Consider the following 15,687-nt stretch of genomic DNA (forward strand, 5'->3'; position numbering starts at 1 on the left):
AGCTCTGAGATTTCAAGTTACTAAAAAGATCTGGGAAACTATTTAAATAGACTGACTATAAAACATAATTATTGTTGAAAAGTTCACGTACGAACTCTTATTCCACTTGCATCTATCTAATTCTCCTGTTCTTAATAGATGATTACTCATGAAAATTTCATGAGACACTAAAGCAGTTAGCCATCATCTTAAATTACTTTCCGTGCCGACAGATTTTGTAGTAGAGATAACTTGAGGTCACGTGACCGAAGTAAATCTAGGTAGGATGCAAGTATCACGCTCAATGCGAGTCACTGTAAAGATGTGCCTGTGGTAATGAAACCAGCCAACAAGCTGGCTTTTATTTGCTGAAAACCGTGTTAGAACATGTAAACTTGAAAAACAGGTTGGGTTTGTTTTTATTTATTTTTTTAAAGATTTTATTTATTTATTTTTAGAGAGAGAAGGGAGGGAGAAAGAGAGAGAGAGAGAAACATCAATGTGCCGTTGCTGGGGGCCATGGCCTGCACCTGACTGGGAATCGAACCTGCGATGCTTTGGTTCGCAGCCTGCACTCAATCCACTGAGCTATGCCAGCCAGGGCTGGGTTTGTTTTCATATTTGAGTTTTAGGAATATTTCATTCTTAAGTGCTGAATTTAAAGATAATTAAATAGTGCTCTTTTACAAATCAGCTTTGGCAATACCCTCCGGAGACAGGAAAGTATTACACATATGTAACATACACCCATGGACATGCGTGAACACACAGACACACACAGAGACCTCACATAGCTTCCATCTGAAACCTTTAGCCATGAATCAAGTGCAACAACATCAAACTCACTGGTTTACAAGTGACAGCGAATGCACATCGGCAGACACGGCCAGGTAAGGTTATCTGCTCCGGTGACTAAATAAAGCTCTTGGTTTAGCTCTGCACTAATATTGGTGGAGAATACTTTGAAGACTTGTATTTGTTCTTCACAAGTAATCTTAAGGAGGCTTTGAGTTAGATTTGGGGCCAGACAGATTTGTAGCAGTTTGTATTTTAAGACCTGCCCCCTCCCACCCCGCCCGCCCCACCCTTTTTCTTCCGTCTTAAGTCATCGTTTTGGTTACCGCCTGGGGTGTGTGTGTTTCACAGATGTGGTAAGATTTACGGAAAGGGTGCAAGTTTTCTCCCCGGAGTCTGGGGGTACGTTTGTCTGTTAGCAGAAGTCTGGGGTCGTTCCGGCGTCCCGAGGTCCCAGTGTCTGCGCCGTCGCTCTCGGAGTTCCGCTCGTCCTTCCCTGAGCACCGAAGCTGGAAACCAAGGACCGGGATTCTCACCCCCTTCTCATCTCTGTTCCTCGTGCGACCCTCAAAGAACTGGGGAGCCTTTTCCACGACAGTGCTTCGGGGGTGACTAGCCTGCCCAACCACGCGATTCTGAATCTGCCTTTTCGTACCAGGGAGGGAGTTTTCCGCTGAGGTGGACACTGGAAGATGCCTGCGTCCCGGGACCTCAGGGTTCAGTGCGATGCGCCTTTGAAAAGCCTTTGTAAAGCGTTCAGGGAAGGTCTCAGGTTCTTCCTTCTAGGGGCTCAGGTTAACCCAAGACCAGTTTACCCAGGCGAGCGGCCCCCACCAGGGTTGCTCTTCGTCCTGAGCACCGGCCTCCGGCTAAGCCGCTTCCTGGCCTTTCCCAGGAGGGTCTGGGGGGTGCCTGTCTCCTCCCTGGGGGGGTTCCTCTGGGGTCTTCCAGCTTGTCAGCCACGGGTGGGAATGCCCCCCTCCCCCAGAAGGTCCCTGCGAATGGGGCTGTGAAATGGCCATTCACGGTTTAAAATCCCTCTTTGAATGTGGTTGGGTCTTCCGAACGGGAACGTGAGAGGGCTTTATAGTGTAAAAGGCCTGCGGCCGTGCGGGGGACACAGGATTCTTCGGGGGGTGTCTCAGATGCGGCTGCCTGCCTGCCTGCCTGCCTGTGCAGGTGGCGAAGCCCGTGACAAGCTGGGAAAGTGAGCCCCTCTGTCTGCCCCCCGCCCCCACCCCTGGGGTTTCTGGGAATCCGCTTCCACGCTCCCACTCCCCGAATTTACACGAGCAGCCTGGGTGCTCGGGCCCAGGGGCCGGGCTGGAGAGCTCTCTGGTTTTACGGGGAGGGGGAACCCAGGGCAGGCGTGGGAGGTGCAGGTGCAGGTGTGGGGGGGCTACGATTTGCTGAGGAGGCGGAGCCAGGTTTGAAGGAGGGGACTATATGTTGGATGTGACTTTAGTTTCTTTTTTTAATAAGATTTTTTTTTAGATTTTATTTATTTATTTTTTAGAGAGGGAAGGGAGGGAGAAAGAGAGACAGAGAGAAACATCAATGTGCGGTTGCTGGGGGTCATGGTCTGCAACCCAGGCATGTGCCCTGACTGGGAATCGAACCTGTGATGCTGTGGTTCGCAGCCTGCGCTCAATCTACTGAGCTACGCCAGCCAGGGCTAGTTTGGGTTTTAAGTCTATTTCTATTTTCCATCTTATTAAGGCCCTGTTCCTTTGTATTCACTTTGCAGCTTGGTCTTGCCATAGGTGCCAGTGAGACAATTGTTTGGGATGAGAGTTCTCTCTGAAGAGAATTTTTATTTTAAACACAGTCAGTTCAAAGGACCCGTTATCTGATCATAGATGAGTAGGATCTTAGGTTAAATCCTCAAACCAGTAAGCCTTTTTACGGCTTACCTGTGGGCCCCAGGGGCATCCAAAAAGAGGGTGCCAGGACGCAGTCCTTTGGCAAGATCTGGAAAGTTCATTCTCATTTGCCTTCGGAAAGAAAACGACCTTCCTTGTCATTGTCCCGAGCGGTAAGAGCGGGGTACTGCAGGTGGTGCGGTGGCCCACAAGGACGCGAGGCACCTCCAGTCCAGACCAGCTGGTCGGACACACCAGGCAGGCGCCCCTGGAATGGGGCTTGTCTGACACTGGCAAGACAATCAAGGCCCCCTGTGGACCGGGCCCCCTTCTGACAAACTCCCCGAGAGCTGGCACAGCCAAAGAGAATGCTCCTTGTGACCTTCCTGTCTCAGGACCCCGTCTGTGTGGCGGGCCGCCCAGTGCGTGGGGGTGCATACACCCGCTGGCCCTGCGGGCTGGTGGGGGCCAGAGAGAGTGTTCTCCCTGGTCACCAAGCCCAGCTCTCCGGACGTAACCTCGCCCGGTGTTCGTTCCCTCAGGGGGCGCACAGCAGCGTTTGCCCAAACTAATGCTGGTCTGGGGGGGGGGGCTGTGGACTCCCCGGACTGTGAGTCCGGCTCCGACAGCGGGCGTGCCGGACCCAGTGCCTGCGTGCTGCCGTGCGGCTCTCCTCCGCCAGACGCATGGCACAGTGGCAGAAAAACAGCCTCCGCACCCCGGGAACCGCTCCCCAGGTACACTCCCCCGCTGATCTGAGGTTACAAAGGACAAGGCCCTGCCCCACTCTCACCTCCAGGGGACCCGCTGGCAGAGATCCGGGGGCCCGAGGGGGGGAGAGTCTCGTCTCCTGCTGGCACTTGTCCTGGGTCCTGGGGCCGTTCAGCTGCAGTGGCCCCGGAGGGAGCGGTGTCCAGCCCCACGTTAGGTGCCGGAACTGAAGGGGCGAAACCTTCTCCCTTCTCCTTTCTGGGTTCTTCGCCTGGCGCAATAGTTAGATTGACGTAAGACAGAATGACAGCAGGAAAAATCCAAGTTTAATTTTGTGCACACCAGAGAGCCCTCCAAAGGTGAGGCTCCCGGAGGGTCTGAGAACTGAGGCTTCTAGGCTGTCCTGAGCTGGGGGGGCGGGGAGGCAGGGGTGTGGACCACAGGGTGGGAAGGCAGCTCTCAGGAGGACGGGGAGAGCCCATGTCGGGTAGGCAGATGCTTGCTCAGCCCCACAGAGGAAGAAGCCTTACAGCCTCCTTCCTGGTGCAGGCTCCCCGCAGAGCTTTTCCCGTTAGTTGGAAGAGAGGTAAAAAAAAAAAAAAAGACTCTCCTTGAGTCTGTTAGGCCTCGATTGCCTTCAGCTGAAAATAATCTGCATGTCCAAATGGCATCTTTTGGGGTTACATAGTCTGCTGCCCCCTCAAATATAAAGGTCAGGTCACAAGCCATGGCTGGCGTAGCTCAGTGGACTGAGCACGGGCTGCGAACCAAAGTGTCACAGGTTCGATTCCCAGTCAGGGCACATGTCTGGGTTGCAGGCCATGACCCCCAGCAACCGCACATTGATGTTTTGCTCGCTCTCTCTCTTTCTCCCTCCCTTCCCTCTCTAAAAATAAATAAATAAAATCTCAAAAAAAATAAAAATAAAAATAAAGGTCAGGTCACCAGAAGGAGATGGGTCTCCTTGCGTAGGTGCAGTTGTGACTCTGACTGTGGCTGTGGCAGTGTTTTGGGGAGTCTCACCAGTTACAGTCTGGGGACAGGTGGCCTGAAGACACTGCCGAGGTTCTTGACCAGGTTTCGGGGGGCAAGGGGGCAGGGCCCCGTCTAAGCCCGCAGGCTGTGGGATTGCACTGAGGCCGTGTCTCCAGCAGCAGATGGGGTTTGGGGGGCCTGGGGCTCCCCCCACCTGCCGCACTCTCAGCAGGCTCAGAGGGCCGGAGACAAGTGCAGAGCCGTCTGGTGGATCAGACACGGCCCTTCGCTTACTCCTGGGGCAGCGGCCCTGAGCACAGCAGTGGGACTTGGGGGCCTGCCTCCTGGGTCTTCCAGGGGGCGGGGCTTGCCGCGCCCTGAAGGCCAGGTGCCCATGCCCGGGGCAGGGCCCAGCCAGCCCTGCGTTCCAGCCTGCCTGCTGCTGCAGAGAAATGGAAGAGGGCTGTCCGGTTGTCAGGGCGACGCAGGGACCGTCCGGTGACAGCCTTGTGACAGGCACAGGGGGCTGTTTCCCCATGGCTGTCCTCTGTGCCGACTTAGGGCGGAAACCAACAGGCACATACCGGTTGCACTGCGAGCGGCAAACCACGAGGTGCCGAGAGTCTGAAGTTCCCGTGGGGCTGGTGTTCGGTCGCCCCCCCCATGGCTGACGGGCGCAGCCCTGCTGGGGAGGGGCTGCAGTTAGCCGCTGACACCCCGGCGCGGTGTCGTGGCATGGCAGCCCTGGCGTGGTTTTCTTTCCCCCCACACGGTAGAGTAGTAAGGCACCAGGAGCCGGTGTCCTGTGCCTGCCTGTGACATGGCTCTGCTGTTCACAGGGGCGCAGAAGGGCGGGGCGGAGGCCCCTGACCCGGGGCCCGGGGAGGCGGCTGTCACCCCCACCCCCGGCCTGTGCTGTGGCGGAGCGGCGGAGCCACCTGCCTGAGAGGAAGCCCCTTGCTCTGCACCAGCAGGGAGTGACGTGGAATGCCCACCCGAGCGGGTCTCGTGCGTGCGCGGCCACGTGCCGTTCCTTCCTCTGTGCTGAGCATCCGGGTGCAGCGCGGCACGGAGCGGCTGCGGGCAGGGACGGAGGACGAGGGGTGCGCTGTCCGTTTCCAGGGGAGTCTTCCCCGAAGGTCGGACCCCCCCACACCCGCCACAGCTCTGCTCCGGAAGTGGTTGCCCGCAGCGCTCGCCCACCATGGCCACGGGAGTGGGGCTCTGCGTCCCCTTGGTGCTTCCAAACCAGAATCCGTGGCAGCTGCGACTGTGGGGGGGGGGGGTAGGTGAGCCCCCTCTGCTCCCCGTGGCGCATGCGTGGCTTCTTGGAGGGAAATTTAAGGTGCTTCTCATGTGTGCTTTCTAAATGGTGCCGGAACAGCCACCCCACTCCTAGCATTTAGCAAGAGAGCAACTATTTTCGTAAGACACGGCGGTGGTGGGCCGAGCAGACAAATTTACCTGGTGGTCCCTGGGTCCTCCGACAGCTGGAGCCCAGATGGGAAGGAACCGGGGGCTTAGCTCCGGGGGAGGGTGCGCTGGCTGCCCCGTCGCGGCCCTGACCCGACGCAGGCGGTGAATCAGGAGCCCTCGGGCTCGCGACGCGTCTTCCATCGGCCTGTCCCTCGCATAGTCATCCTGCGTCCGTGTAAACTTATTTATTTCCTAATGCTGGGTGATGGATTAAAAGATAGGCGGAAAATCTTTCCGGGAGAGATAAGATATTGCGGGCTGCCGCGACAGCCTGGCTCTCCTCGCTTGCTCTGTCTTTCCTCCTTTTCGACGCGGAGCCCAGGCCCCGGCATCGTATATCCCGATTAGATGGCGACGATTACTAAGGGGATGTTTTTCAGCCTATCATTGACACATTTAATTCATTAGGCACCAAATCCACAAGCAAATTTTGGCCGGCCATAAAGCATGGTTAATCCAGGGAGCTGCAGTAAAAGGTGAAAAATGACGTTCCGGCGACTGTGGAATATTGCTCTCCTGCAGAGAGTTTTCCTGGTCTACGGGGCCTCTCTCTCCCCATAAATTTGTCTCCTGCTCGGCTCTCTCGGTAACTTAACCCTTTGTCGTCCCCAGGCCGCAGAATGGCTCCATGATCCTCTACAACAGGAAGAAGGTGAAGTACAGGAAGGACGGGTACTGCTGGAAGAAGCGGAAAGACGGGAAGACCACCCGCGAGGACCACATGAAGCTGAAGGTCCAGGGAGTGGAGGTAAAGATGGGGGCCGGCCCCACCGCTGCCCTCCCCCCCGGGCCGCACGGAGGACGGGACTGACCCGTCCCAGGGCTTGGGGGCCCGTCGGCCCTGTCAAGCGCGCTCTCGTTTGCCAAGGCCCTGCTGGTCTTCTCTTCTTCTCCCTTCTCACCCTGCAGCCCCCAGCCCTCCCGTCGGGTTCTCCGTGACACCGATCTCCCTGAGACGCCCCTCCCCCTCGGGGCCAGGATCGGCAGGGTTCCCACAGCATCGTGCGCTGTGTTGATCCCAGAGGGGCCTCCTCATGCACGGAGAGTTGCAGGTGCCGGGGCGGGGGAGCCGCCTCCGGGTCTCCTCCCAAGGTGGCCTGGGTGGCCTCCAGGGAGCTGGTAACCCCCAAGTGGAGTGTGGCCTCACCCCCCTCTACCAACAAACCCTCCTGTGCCCCTCGGTGTGGTTCGGTCTCAGGGAGCTGGCAGGTGTCATGGGTGACCCGATGGGCTGGGGTTGTCGTTGCCAGGCTGGGGTGGCGGTGAGACTGCAGAACACATCCTGGTATCTCGTGCAAACTTCAGTCTGGGTCCCAGGGAAGATGGGGTACAGCCCAGTTTCCCTGCCGCTCCGATGGCACAGATGCTCTCACGGGCAGCCGTGGGCACGTCCCCTGGTTCCTCTTCCCAGGGCTCCAGGGCCCGAGCCACGTGCCACAGTGCCAGAGGAAAGGACAGGGCCGTGATGCGTTCGCAGCCTCCTCAGCAGTGAGCACCGGCTTCTCTGCGTCCTGCGGGTCCTCCTGAAGGGTCCTCCTGGGAGGGGCAGGGGCTGTCTCAGCCAGGAGCCAAGGAGCGGGCTTGGGACCCGCCTGGTCATTCAAAGCGGTCACAGGAAGGGCTCCGGGGCCCACTAGCGCCGGGGTGGCTCACCAGGGCCGTCAGCCCTCGCGGGCTCGGCCGCTCCCCCTCCATGCTGACGTTCTTCGCGACGAACTCGTCGTCATGACCTTTCCTAGGTTAACCGTGCACTTCTCCGCGTGCTAAAAATAGCATCCAATGGCTTCTATCCTACTACCCCACAGAGAGAGAGAGAGCTTTGGTTTATGTTTTCTGTGTTTTTTTTTAAAACACCCAATGACAGTGCTTTGTGATGACGAACAAAGGAAAGTCCTGACACGCAGAATCCCAGTTCCCTGTGTTCCCCTGCGCCCAATGTTTGCGTGGCGCGGCGGAGTCGACCGTGAGAGACGTCAAAGTGCAGGCTGCCCCGAACGTGCTGGTCTGGACCCGCTCTGGGGTGTGCCGTGACTGTCACACAGCCCCGCCTCTGTTACCTGGGCCTGAGGGCTGTGCGGGTCCGTCCTGGTCGCAGTGGAGGAGAAAGTACAGGGGGAGGGTGGGGGGCCGAGAACCAGGGTGCTCTCCAGAGGGGCGGGGTCCGTGGGAACTCACGCAGCCCCTGGGCCCACGGGTCTCCGGGAAGGTCCCGCTCCAGCGGCACGTGAGGCAGGAACTGGGCTGTAAGTGCCAGCGAGGTGACACTCTTCCCGGGCACCCACGCAGACGCGGGGGACGGAGGTCTGCGTCCCTTGCCTCCCCGGTGCTGTGAGTGCGGAAGGTCCCTGGGCGCGCTCAGAGCGATTCAAGGTTATCGTTAGGCCAGGTTTGTGTTCGGGGTTACTGTGGGTCCCACGCTTGAGGTCTAACATGTGGGCACACGGGTGGGGGCCATCTGGACCCTCCGAACACGGAGGAGGGGAGGGATGCGCAGGACCGCGAGGGGTTCCCGTGACTCCCCGGGCGCGAGTGTCCGCAGCGGTAGGAAGAGCAGGTGGGCGCGGACACGCCTTGGCCGGCAACACGGGGGTGTGCTCTCAGGTCCTGGGACAGAGGGGCCCCCGGGTGAGGGCATGGTGTGGCGGCCCCGCCCATGGGGCTCAGGACGCTGTCCTACCCTGCCCTCCGGCAAGCGCTGACGGGGCCCCGTGCAGCACAGGGCCCCGCGGGGGCTGCAGGGAAACGGGAGCCAGAGTTAAACCGAGGGGACGGCCTCGTCTGTGCCTCAGAGTCACAGACGGTGCTGAGCGGTGCAGAGCCCGCACTGTCGGGGTGAGAGTGCTGGGGGGTCAGAGCGGCCACGGTGGCCAGAGAGGCTTCCCAGGTGGGGGGCTGCCAGCCAAGCCCCCGAAACTGGGTGGGGGGGTGTGACTTACAGAGCGTTCCCTGGCTCGCTTCCCCCCAGCATCGTGGCGGAGCCGTGCCAGCGTTGACGCTCAGGTCTCCGCGTCCCTTTTGACCTCTCTGACGTGTTCCCCCGTGGCAGCACTGAGCCACTGTCGAGGGGGCGCACTTGCGGGTTCTGTCCCGGTCTTCCGCACGACAGTGCTTCGTGTTTGTGTGTGCGCGTGTGTGACCGGGCCCGGGACGGCCGGGTGTGAGGGCCGAGCGGCTCGAGTCTTCCTAGGCGCGGCTCAGTTGCTCCAGGGTGGCTGCGCCAATTACCTGCCCACCCGCCCTCGGAAGGGCCGCTTGTCCCTCCCCCTGTCACACACTGGTGGGTGAGAGCTGGGAGCCCACTCAGTTCGAATTTGGGCTTTCTTCTGTCATTTCCAGATGAGAACGTTCTTGTGTTGAGGGAAGTCCCTCGCCGTGGGTGGTCCGCCGTGGGCGTGGTGTGCGAGCAGCCCCAGAGAAAGACTGTGCCGGCGGGAGCGACTGTGCGTGCCCCTGATGCTGCCCCTGCAGGTGCCCCGGCCTGGACTGCTGGCCGGGCGGCCCTGAGGTCGTGCAGGGACAGCAGGCGGGTGGTCCCTTCCACCCAGGAAACTGCACTGTGGATATACGCAGGGGGGATTGCACCTTGCAGGAGGAGGGGCTGCCCAGTTCGGCTCCTGCTTTCTCCTGTGGGTTCATTCGGGCAGTTCCCAGTGACGTGGCACCCACGTCGCGCCAGGCGCCATGCCAGCCAACCCCCTCCCCACCACTGGGGGAGGCAGACCACCCTGCGTGGGGCCCCGGAGTTGTGGTTTCCTGCCACTCAAGCTGGCTTCCTCAGTTCAAGGACGCGATAGAGACATTTGGATGCACCACTTAACATACCCCTCGCCGTGAGCAGCAGAACCCCCAGCCCCGCCCTGGGAGCCACTCAGCAGTCTGGCCCCTTTGTTCTCGGAGGCCGGGCCCTCGGCACGCAGGCCACCCGAAGGCACATTGACTTCCTCAGGTAGATGCAGGACGGGGCAGTGCATTTGGAGCCCACGACGAGCCGCCAGTCCGTGATGAGTTGTCCTGTCGGCGAGCCCAGGCGACGCCGGCCCGATAAGGATTTGGGGATGACAGAGGTCGGCGGGGAGGAGCTGGGGGGTGGGGACTGCGATGTCAGCGTCTCATGAGATGAGACCTCAGCAGGCCTGGCATCGGCCCTGCCCAGACTGAGCCTGCTTATCAGGGGGACTGGTGGGGGGGTTCCTTGAGGGTAGAGGGCACCCCCAAAGTGTCCCCTTGCCTCCTGGATTGCCGTTTCAGGGGTCTGGTGGTCTGCCTGAAGCCGGCTGGAGGGGGTGTCGTCCCCGGGTCCCAGATGGAAAGGTCCTTCTCAAGCTCACGGGGTCTTCTCTGGCCCCGGACGCGTGCGGGCTGTCCTCGCACCTCTCCCAGGGTGGTGTGAGGGCTCAGGGCCCAGGCCAGCTGCCGGCCGCCTGCCTCCCGGCTGCGTCACTGCTGGGCTCCCGCTGCGGACAGGGGCCGTGTGCTAAGCACAGCGGCGGCTGCAGGCCGACGGTTCCCCTGGGTACCAGGCACGCCGTCTCCTCCAGCCCCCACCAAAACATCCACACAAAGCCCCGGGGGTGTGCCCATTTCACAGATGAGAGGCTGAGCCTCAGAGAGGGTGTTTCTTGCCCCATCCCCGCCACACGCTAGCGCGGAGCTGGGGCCGAGCCCGGCGTGCCTGGCACACGCGGCGTCACCTCCTCCCTGACACCAGTCGCTCCCAGGCTCTCGGGCGGGATTTGTCATTATTTGGGTCCAGTCAGCACGTCCCCTCCATCCACCAGCCAGCTGTCCCCCTGGGCTGGGACAAGTGCTGAGGGTGCTGGGGTGGCAGGAACTCCCGTGATTTTGGGGGAGGCCGGCAAAAGGTCAAGCATGCGACTGTAACACAGGGCGTTGAGGGCTGGGATGGAGCAGGCACATGGGGTGGGGGGGACCTGGGCTGCCCCGGCCTCAGGAGATGGCGTAGACGCAGGGGGCCCGGCGGTGTTTGGAGGCAGGCAGAACCAGGGTGCGGATGGGGAGTCGCCGAGGGCAGTGACGGAGGGCAGTGTCAGAGGCCGCCGTGAAACAGGCGTGTGATTTAAGGCAGCGGGGGCCGGGAGCGTGTGGCGTCGGTGTCTTCCAGCCCCGTCGGACCAGATGCCCACGTCTCGGGGACGGGCTTCCTCCGCCCTGCTCGCGGGGCGGGCTTTGCCGGGCTCCTGCCTGTGAAGCCGTGGGCAGGCACCGCAGAGGCCGCTGGCTCAATTGCGCTTGCACAAAGACATGCTTCCCTGCCGAGCCTGCTCTGTGGTGGACGGGAACCCCCGGCCCGGACCATCTGCCCGGCAGAAACGCCGGCCGTCACCTCCAATCGGACTTCTCGGCGGTGAAGAGCGTTTAGTTTTGCTGACATGGAGGCGCCCGCGAGCCCCGAGCCCACTGTGAGCGCGGCGGCGGCGGTAACGAGGTCATGTTTTTGGACTCGGCCTCATTAGGACTGGTGTTCTTTATCTGGACACTGAGGCCACATATTAAAAAGGGAAAAAAGGCACCTCTCTTAAAAGTGGGGATGATATTGCAGTTCCCGCGTTAGGAATTACCAGGGCATGGAACAACTGTCTGCCTCGTGGCAATGCCAGACCGGCTCAGCTCTGCTTGCAGCCGTAAGACAAATAGGTATCTCGCTTTCGGCTGATGGGAAAATATTTAAAATAGCCGGCCGCGACCCGTGGGGCGCCCAAGCCCGGTGTGGGGGAGAGCGGTGGAAAGACAAGGAGGAAGCTGGCGGATGGACCAGCTCCGCAGCGGAACCCCCCCCCCCCCCCCCCCACTCCAGGGAGTCTGTGTGCTGCCGTGGCGGGTTTTAAGCAGAACACCTAGTCCTGGTTTTGGAACCCACCGCTGTGTGGTTTGGGTCCGTGGACACATCATTTCTCGCCGTTCCCCTTCAGCGTCGCCACGCGCCTGTCGGTCAGTTTGCGCGTCGGCCGTCCCCGCTCAGAGTCTGGTCTCTGCTGCGTCTGCCTGCGCCCGGGCCCGCCTCGCAACCCCGGCGCCGCCCGGGGGCCCCTCCTGGGTCGTCTGCAGCCAGAGTTGGGATTCCCATGTCAGCTCTGCCCAGGTCCATGCGCACACATTATCCACTATTTTCCAGCTGCTGGAAAACCTAGTTCCTAGACCCTAGTGATCTGTTAAGCACAGAATCGAGAGGCAAGTGAGCCAGAGTCAGTCTGGAAAACGTTACAGAAACGTGAAGCTGGTCATTCCAACAGGCTGTGGCGGCAGCTACGCACAGGTTCTGGGGTTCAAATAGACACGCTCCCCTGAGCACGGTTCGGGGCAGGTCACTACAGGAATCGCTCCCAGCGGTGAGACGAGACTGACCAGGTCCGCATCGGCGCCCCTCATCGGGGGCTCCCCCACCCTGCGATGCAGCCATGGCCGCACGTCTGGGACTCGAACCCGGGTCTCCGACTCCCAGTCCTGCTGCCTCTCCCGCCTGGTGCCGAGCGCAGGTGACAGTGGAGCCCCGGCCTCATGAGCAGCTCCAGGGGAAAGGGCCGTCCGTGCAGGGGCACCTGGGAGGAGCTCCCAGGGCTCACTCCGACTTGGAACCATCCAGAGTTCTGTGCGGCGTCCTGCTGGTACGCTAATGCGTTAAAACTTAATTTCCTGTTACCCGGGTGTGTTTGGGTGGAATCGATTCAGGAGCTCAAATCCGTAGTCTTTCCTTCATTTCTAATCACCCGGCATCCCTGGTGACAAGTCCCTACCCAACTCTTAAAATTAAAATTTTAACTAATAAGTAGCATTAAGCTAGCTGCATTTTTCAGTGGCGGCCGCAGCCCTCCCTGTGCAGTGCTGCTGGGCTCCAGGAGGCCTGGCCGGCATGGTGGTTTGCTGCTCCTCCCCAAGGCCCCCTCCTCCCTGACCGCGGCCAGCCGGCAGCGGCAACAATGACAGTGTCACTCACTGAGCACCCCCTGGACACCTGGCCCCGTGTCCATCGCTTTACATGCATCATCTCACCCAGCAACTGGCAACGTCCTTACAAGGGAGGGACTGTCAGCGTCCTCGTTTTTGCAGACACGATGAATTTCCAGGAGGGCAAGAAGTGTGTGCAGCAGTACCTAGCTGGTTAGTGACAGAGCCAAGATCCCACCCAGGCCTGTCTGATTCCAGATTTCCAGCTTCCTCATCACCGTACCACGGTGGCTTCCAAACACCCGATCCCAGAAGATGTGTCCTTAGAGCGTGGAGTTCGGGGAGTGAAGGGTTCACGTACAGCACTGTGCACCGTAATCCAGGTCTCAAGTGAGGCCGGAGAAAAGGAAGGTCTTTAGTGGGAGCGATGGGCCCCCTTCCCGTCACCAAGGCCACCTCTTCTTGTAACTCCAGCCAGTCAGAGGGGGAGAGCCCTTGCCACACAGCTTCCCCAGCCCGGGAACTGCTGCTCCCACAGCCACCCGGGGCTGCAGGGAAGAGGTAGGGAGGCCCCTCACCACGCTGTCAGTGGCTTCGAGTTTGTCATCCAGCTCCCTGTGGGACCTGTCCGTGGGACTGGGCCCCCTTAGCTCTGATTTCATCCACGCCTTTTGGGAGCTCTCGGTATTCCCATGTCGACCTGCACTCAAGGTAACGAGCTGTGTTCCTCTCCTCCTGCTGTGAACCGTCCGGAAGCTGCAGCTTCCGGCTTTCGGGGTCCGCTCCCCCTGGGCGCGAGGGCGCTGAGCTCACTCGCCCCACACAGGCGTGCACGCACGTGGGAGACAGGATGCCAGTTACATTTGCATTTCAGATGAACAGTAAATTACTTCTTCAGCACAGTGTGTTGCACGCAGTGCCCTGGACATACTCACAGTAAAGCAGTGCCTGTTGTGCGTCTGAGACCCACAATCAGTGGCATCCCGCACTTTCCTCTGGCAGCCCTGCGGCTGTCAGAGCAGTTGCCTCTGAGTCTTGCGGGCAGTTGGCTGCTCCGGCATTGTCCTCATTGGAGACTCGAGGAAGCGAGTTCGTTTCTCTCCAGACAGTGTGCGAGGGAACCCCGGCACTGCCAGGCCTGGCACCCCTCTCGCCTCTTAAGTCCCGAAGTGGCAGGACCGCGGGGAGCCTGCGTGCTGCCCCTTCGGGGGCTGTGACCCCGAGAAAGGAGGAGCCGCGTGTGAGTGAAAGGTTTGCTGGGAAGATCGCGAAGGAAATGCGTTTGTAGTTCGTGCCTTCCTTCTATTCCTGGCAGATCACGATATGGGAACTATTTTCCAGTTTCCCTTTTAAAAACTCAACTTGAGCTTTAGTGGGCTAGAAACTCCTTGTCAGAGGTAGAGCAGTGGGCTGTCAGCTTGGTATGCCGAACTTGTATTTAATTATCACCGTAAAGACCCCTTAGCGTCACTGCTGGTGAGCCCACAAGGACGCGAGTGGGGGTTTGAGCATGTCTGCTCTCAGCGGGAACCCGGGACCAGCCCCGGGAGAATTCGCCCGAGGGCCTTCCTCCGCTGGGCCCCCCCCCGCCCCCCTGCACGCAGCAGATGCCAAGTCCGATGCTCCCCGGGACGCGGCGGCCTTGACTCCGTGAGCGCAACGGGCGGCCGCGTCGGCAGCTGGGGACGCCTTTCAGGACGTGACCGATGTCCCACCCCCACGGTCAATGACCAGCTATGGCTATCTGCGTTGGGTAAAGAGTGTCTCTGGCCTTCACTGGGTTGAATAGTAACTTATTGATCTTCTCCGCATCTTTCAGTTTCCTAGTACTGCCGGCGAGATTTGCTCCTGTCATGGGCGCCACGGCTGTCTCTGGGAGGGGCGGTCCGTGTGCAGGGGGCTCGGATCTCCAGGCTTGTCTAGAAGAGTCACCCTCCCCACCCCAAACCCTCTTCAGCCGGCATCAGTCGCCGACACAGGGGAGGGGTGTGCTTTGCGGGCTGATCGGGCCCACGGTGCTCTGTCTGCTGCCCACAGGCCAGCCAACAAAGACGGGAAAATAGAGGCGCAGCGAAGGGCTTTTGTGCTCCCCGCAGGAGTGGGCAGAGAGGCCTCACCGCGCTGCCTCGCAGATGAAAGAAGGGTGCAGCTATGCACACAGCCACCGGCTGGAGAGCGGGGGGCTGCTTTGGCAGGGCTCTCACTTGCGGGGGGGGGGGGGGGGGGAGGTGGGTGGTGCTGGCTGCTGAGTGGCTCCCCGCTCACCCCGCCTGGATGCGAGGCCGGGGCTGTAGGTGGAAGGCGGGGGATTTCACGAAAGAGCACCTCGCTGGCCCCTGAGGTTCTCTCCGAGACAGATGAAATGGCCTTCATTTCTCTCTGCATTGCTTAATCCCGGCACCTTGTAATGCTGTGTGCCCTTCAGGGCATCCCGTGATTTCCCGTTGCAGAACACTCAGAACCCACGCGGAACCTGTGCCCTGGGGCTGCTCGCTCCCCACGGCGCAGTCCATCGGTCAGAGCGTCGGCCTCGCCTGCGAGCCCGTTGGAGGCGTGGGCCCCCGGGCTGCGCCTGGGTCTGCTGGGGCTCGGCCTCCTCTCAGGGAGGGGCCTCAGGATGCACAGGCCTGGCCCCCTGCAAAGGGTTGGCACACCATCCAGGGTCCTCCCTCGGCGGCTCAGCCCCAGGCAGGAGCGGTTTGTTTTTATTTAATCTTAGGAAAAGTCCAAAGGAAAATTTCACAGGTTGGTCTGGTATTTGTGATGTCACTCCCAGCACTTAAAAGAAAATATCCAGCCCTCACTGCTCCTCCTGCCCTTGGCCGTGAAGGAGAGGCGAGCAGGGCTGTGGCGGCCGAGCACCCCCGCTGGCCGTGACTGAGAGGTCCCCTCACCCGGTCATCTCCGCGGGAAGCAGCCCCTCCCGCGCCGTGCAGCTCCACGCAGCAGGGCCCTTGCTGGCCGCGGCTGCAGCCCGGGCTCTGCC

At 60.4% G+C, this 15,687-nt stretch overlaps 1 protein-coding gene across 1 annotated transcript in view; it reads left to right on the forward strand.

The window, feature by feature from the left end:
• Window positions 1-15,687, forward strand: part of CAMTA1 (calmodulin binding transcription activator 1) — a 735,454-nt gene that overhangs the window by 372,187 nt on the left and 347,580 nt on the right. The window contains 1 exon segment of the mRNA XM_036025251.1: window positions 6,411-6,546. Within this exon segment, the coding sequence (XP_035881144.1) occupies window positions 6,411-6,546 (136 nt within the window).

This window comes from Phyllostomus discolor, chromosome 5 (genome assembly GCF_004126475.2).
Source record: "Phyllostomus discolor isolate MPI-MPIP mPhyDis1 chromosome 5, mPhyDis1.pri.v3, whole genome shotgun sequence".
Taxonomy (NCBI): Eukaryota; Metazoa; Chordata; class Mammalia; order Chiroptera; family Phyllostomidae; genus Phyllostomus; species Phyllostomus discolor.